The 6,105-nt window shown below is 37.2% G+C and overlaps 1 protein-coding gene across 1 annotated transcript; it reads left to right on the top strand.

The window, feature by feature from the left end:
* The first annotated feature begins 409 nt into the window (after positions 1-409).
* Positions 410-2,647, top strand: LOC132854995 (taste receptor type 2 member 40-like). The gene is made up of 2 exons (XM_060883687.1): positions 410-476; positions 1,671-2,647. Exons 1-2 carry the CDS (start codon positions 410-412, stop codon positions 2,645-2,647), a joined length of 1,044 nt encoding a protein of 347 aa, XP_060739670.1.
* The last annotated feature ends 3,458 nt before the right edge of the window (positions 2,648-6,105 follow it).

Below are 6,105 nucleotides of genomic sequence, written 5' to 3'. Positions count from 1 at the left end.
AGCTATGAGTGTTAATCTGGGTTCTGGTAGTATTGTAATGGACTCCCATGAGCATTAATAGCTAATCTAAAAGTGATTTCCACAGTTGCCATGTCTGGATGTATGTAGAATTCATTTTTATCTGACCTTCTCTCCAACAATTGTCAAGGATTGTAAAGAAATGATTCTGTTAAGTATGTAGCATGTTCAAGATTCACTGGCTGACGTAAGAGCTTAAATGGTTTTAAAAATGTGTCACAGATATTTGGGACACTTCCCCACCAGACCACTAGAGGGAAACCATCATTACATATTTAGTACACTGTTTAGCACTATAGAAAGTAGTGACATCACTGCTGGTGCGAGGGTACAACTCAGTGAGATTATTGATATTCTAACAATAGTGCTGATTTTTCTTGGTTTGATCACCATGCCGACAGTAAACAGCGCTACAGTGTGCTACCTGTACCAGCACATTAAGAAGACGACTAAAAGTGGTAAAAGCATCAACTCTCAGGTCCTCCAAAACCAGGTTCGAGTCACCATCACCGGCCTTGTACAATGTCCCCTCTATTTCCTATGCTCTATGGGGCTGTTTTTGGATTTGTATTGCATATATTATGATCAACCTTGTAAAGCAAGTATCATCTGGACAATCTTTAGTATCTTCTCCCTTTCCACTACGTTAAACCTGGGGGTGGGACAGTCTCTGTTCAGGCAGCGGATCAGTCAGCATTGCAGAAAAGACGAGACCTCAGAATCAGATCAGAATGAGCTGCCCTCATTCTGTGTAAAACCCTTTTTTTTTTTGCAAGCGCCTCTTAATATCACTACATTTTTTGTTCATTTCTGTAACAGCAAACTCACAAAATCCTGGAGGGACAGATGAAATGCATTCATAAGGAATTAAACACAATATGAAAAGGCAATACAGTTAATAGCATTATATAGAAAGTCGCATGTTAACATGGCCGTTAAACTGTATCTTCTCATAATGCACTATGATCAAACGATGTTTTTAACACTATTTCTAATGCATTGTGCTATAACACATTTTTATTTAAATCATTCAAAACAGATGTGTACTGCTCTATGAATGTATTATTAGATATTATTAACAACTTCATAGTTTATTATACCTATATTTAGAGGACATGCGTGGAAATTGTTTGACTTTTAAGGACAATTTAAATGGAAGGAAATTGACTTTTAAGGTTGTTTCTAGTAGAAAAAGGGATCTTTAGACTATAAAAATGTTCTTTATAGCACTAAGAACAAAATAAGTTATTTTATGAACGATTTACTTAAAGTTTCTTTGAAGAACCAAAAATAGTTCCTCTTTGGCATCACAGTGAAAGCCCCATTTTATTCTTCCTGGGACCTTTTTTTTTAAGAGTGTATATGGAGCATGTGATTGAACCATTTCAGGTTCTATATAGAACCATTGCTTTTAAACATGTATTTGGGGTATAGGGTATTCAGTTGTGTTGAATATTTAAAAAAAAAAAAATCATTCTATCATGTGTGTAACACGTTCAAGATCCACTGGGAGTAATAAATGCTTAAGCGGGTTTGAAAATGCAAAGAAAGCCTGTTTACTGTATGTAAATCAGTAACAGTCCATTAGACGTCTGGCACCATGAACACCTGTGTGCAGTAAAAGTGAACGACAAACTAAATCTGCTCATTAGAAGATCCAGCCTCTGCAGCCTCCAGTCCTGTTCTCCCTATGGAGTTGATTTGTGCTGCCATCCTGAACATCCTTTGTTCAGCTTTGGGTTTCATGATAAACATGTTTTATGTTTTCTGCTTGGTTTCGGGCCAGACAAGGAAAATCAGACAGCCACTGTTAACCTTGCTGGTGCTCATGATCTTCTGCACCAGTCTGTTCCAGGTCAGCCAGATCCTTTACATCAGCCTGGACATATCTGCTGTTAGCATGGAGCTTAAATACAGCATGAACATCTTCATGTACTACTCGATTCGTGTCAGCATGCCCACTACTCTCTGGCTGAACATCTTCTACTGCACGCAGATTGTCCCTGGACGGACTGCCTTGTTCGCTTGGTTTAAAAGGAACATCCGGATCATTGTTTATTTGATCTTCATTTTCACAAACATCTACTTCCTTTTCAATTTTTTTTTACAATTTTTACTGAACTTCAATCAGACAAGCAACAGCACTGTAGAAAGTAGTGACATCACTACTTTCGACAGTAGTGACGTCACTACTGGTGCGAGGGCACAACTCAGTGAGATTCTGGGCAAGGTGGATATTCTAACAATAGTGCTGATTTTTCTTGGTTTGATCACCATGCTGACAGTAAACGGTGCCACAGTGTGCTACCTGTACAAGCACATTAGGAAGATGACTAAAAGTGGTAAAAGCATCAACTCTCAGGTCCTCCAAAACCAGGTTCGAGTCACCATCACTGGCCTTGTACAAGGTCCCCTCTATCTTCTCTGCACAATGGGGATGTTTTTGGATTTGTATCACATATATTACCAATACAAGTGCGATCAAAATATCCTCTGGACAGTCTTCAGTGTCTACTCCCTTTCCACTAGTTTAAACCTGGGAGTGGGACAGTCTCTGTTCAGGCAGCGGATCACTCAGCTGTGCAGAAATGGCGAGACCTCAGAATCAGATCAGACTGAGCTGAGCTAATGCTTTCTGTGAACAAAAGCCTGGTCTCATCAAATACATTCATAAGGAATTCCACACATTATAAAAGGCAAAGCGTTATATAGAAAGTCGTATATTAACACAGCAGTTATACTGTATCTTATCATAATGCACTATGAATATATGATGCAACGTTATTAACACTGTTTACAATACACTTATTTATATGTGCTATTACACATTTTCATATAAATCATTTGTATCAGATGTGTACTGCCTTATGAATTTATTATAAGATATTATTAACATGTTCAAAGTTTATCATATATATATAAAGTAGACGATTTTTAGTTGTTGGATTTTTACCTGATTGTTGTTTTCTAATGTTGGTTTTAGTCTCATGTTGTCTTTCCATTTCCATTCTGATTATAATAGTTTCTGCTGAAAAACAATTTTACTGTACAAGAATAATCTGGAAAACTTTAAAATGTTATTCAAAATAATGCGTTAAAACACTACACTTGGTTCCACAAAAATGGTTCCTTGCTGTTCTATATAGAAATACTGGGGTTCTGTACTTGGCCAGTAGAACTAGATATTATTATCATGTTTATAGTTCATTATATATAAATGTTATATGAAAGCTTATGGTTGGGGTGATATTAAATATTCAAACAGTAGATTTTCTTGGAACCTACTATTTTATTTATCGAATTTGTACGCATTTGTTTCAAAATAAAAGCACATAGGAAATAAGACCTATCTATTATTAAGTTGACTTTAACAGTGCCTGGAGCGCTGGATAGGTGATGAATTAAACTTTAAAGCAAGCTAGATTGGACTATAATAAAACTAGAGTGGATTTAATTAGGAAATACTATATTTCTAAAATGGATTTGTGTAACTTCGTCTTCTACACATTTAAATATAAAAAAGGCAAGAAATAAAGACTTTTTTGTGCGAATGCGGACCTTATGACTGCTGTTTTCAATGAAGAGTACCATTTAAGACTATCAGACATTTTTGTTCATGTAAGTATAGAAAGATTTAGAAAAGAATCACACACAACTGAAGAGTCAAAATGAGTTCAAACAACTACCAGATTTATTCATAATCCCTCAAATATTAGCTGCTGAGCTGCTAACTCTTACAGCACAGCTAGGTAAATGTTAATAGCTGCACTGATAGAGTACACACAAAGACTTCATAACAGCCGATGGATTAAGGTATTTCTGGAATATATATCAAGTGGTAGCTTTTACATGTTGGGAAGGAAAATTTGGAAAATATTCAAACAACATGCAAAATCCTGGTGTTACTTTACAACATGCTCACATTATTGTGCTTTGCATTGTGTCTAGTATTCTGTAGGTCAAGTGTGTACGGTATATACATCCTGTCCGAATGGTTACAGAATGATTACAGGAGAAGTATAGACTTACAGACCTCCCATAGGTTTGGTGGATAGGCACAGGTAAAAGAAGAAGAAGAAGAAGAAGAAGAAGAAGAAGAAGAAGAAGAAGAAGAAGTATTTCTTAGTGAAACTTGGTGAAGCTGCTTTTATACAGTGTGATGATGTAACTTGTGCCTCTTTTTCCAGAAAGTTCCAGACTAGGCTTAAGAACATTAACATTTCTGCTCATCTGTCCATTTTCTGTACCACTCCTCCTATACAGGGATCCTAGTGTCTATGTAATCATCATACAATTTACCTAGGAAGAACATGCAAACTCCACATACACCAGGGGACAGAAGCAGGAATCGAACCGAAAATGCCGGAAATGTGCGGCTAACATGCTAACCGCTAACTATCCCTAGCCATCTCACATCAACATGTTTTACATCAAGGACTCACTGATCATTAGTAGATACATACATTTCATTTTCACAGTAAGAAACAAATGTTTTTCAACACCCTCACATTATGGTTCATTAGGGTTCAACTTTTTACGTGTTCATGTTTTTTTGTGATTCGTTTATTTTTGTGTGTCGACATGTTGGAGGCACTTTCAAATATTTTTTCCAAATAAGATCAAATGAGATGTAACATTAGTAAAGTTTGAGATTCTTCCAAAACGGTAGGTACAATTATATATTTTTGATCTGTCAAAATTTGAACCTTTATGACTGTAATCAGAGAATCCTTTCTGATGTTTCTGCTGAAATTAGAGAACAGAAAGCTGAATATCAAATATAATACAGTTTATTGGAATGCTGTTACGCTGACTTCGAGCATTTCTACGTTTCCCTTCAGTCACTGTACCTCACTGGATAACGTCACGTGAACTTTTGCACCTGGTATTTAAGTCACGTCTTACACAGCAAACGTTGTCTATGGTTTGTCTTTTGTTGTTAACCAACCATCTAGTGTGTGTTTAGGTTTCTATGATACGTGTTGATTCTAAAGCAGCCAACTCGAAAAGCCCACTATCACAAACGGATGCTTGGCCACGCCCACTGTGTCCACAATGACCAATCTGCGAATTATGTTTCAATGATCGTTTGTTCTGAAATGACACGAATTTACTTGTGTTTAAAATACATGCAATAGAAATGTCTTCAGTTTTCAGGACAAAGCTGGCAATCCATTATATATGTACTGTATTAGCACTTAGCATTGATAGTATATTCTCTTGATTCCGTTTCACCCAGTTTGCTTCACAATGCATTGCAGTTTTGATACACAGCATGGCTCTACTCTTTATGTCCAATTCCTCCTTTCTTAGCCTCATCACAGTATGACTCATGGCTCATGGCTTTGACAGGCCCTGGTATCTTATTAGCTTGTCATATGAATCACTAGGCACCCTATGTGTGGCTTTTTCAGCAGGTTGCCGTGACGTTTCTGGAGACATCCCCTGACAGAAATAAGCTTTCTCCAGAATAGTCTGTACTGACAAGGTTTCATAACTTCAGGAGGATACACTTGTTGAGAAACTCCACATTTCATCCCTTGCACCATCTCTGTACCCACTCATGTTTATCCCGCGTGCTTCTTCTTTCCTGTCCTTCTTTAGAATTTGAAGTCAGGTTGCTAAGTAACCGCTACGTAATTACTAGCATGAAAGATTTTTTTTTTTTTTCCTTTTGCTAAATGGGTCACTGCTCATTTTTTCTTTTGTGTGTTGATGCTTAATCACACTTTCTGTGACAAGGACACATACCCCTGCCGCCCAAGAAACACACACACACACACACACACACACACAGCTTACACTGTTGCAACAATATATTTTATCCATGGGTGTTATTTATATTATTTATTTATAATCCACTGCCAATTTGATATGCAGCGTAACACTTTTACAGGATACTACTAGCTGCCCCGCTCCCCATACATCCCGCTCATGATTTGCAAGTCTGAAACAATGCCATCCATCCAACCCAAACAACATGGCCAGTTTTGCTTTGAATGACTGTCGTGCTTCTGGGATATGAACTTGACCATAGCATTAAGCATGAACCTTTTTCTGTTGCATCACTTGAGATCCCTCTTGCAT

Source organism: Tachysurus vachellii, chromosome 12 (genome assembly GCF_030014155.1).
Source record: "Tachysurus vachellii isolate PV-2020 chromosome 12, HZAU_Pvac_v1, whole genome shotgun sequence".
NCBI lineage: Eukaryota > Metazoa > Chordata > Actinopteri > Siluriformes > Bagridae > Tachysurus > Tachysurus vachellii.
Note: the sequence above shows the minus strand (reverse complement) of the source record. Positions and strands in the feature narration are given on the sequence as shown.

What these genes read in the sequence shown, in the direction of transcription:
- LOC132854995 (XM_060883687.1), top strand. Translation starts at nt 410, where the DNA reads ATGCCGACAGTAAACAGCGCTACAGTGTGCTACCTGTACCAGCACATT. An exon ending in TAAGAAGACGACTAAAAGTG is followed by an intron (nt 477 to 1,670) that starts GTAAAAGCATCA and finishes TCTGCTCATTAG; the next exon opens with AAGATCCAGCCTCTGCAGCC.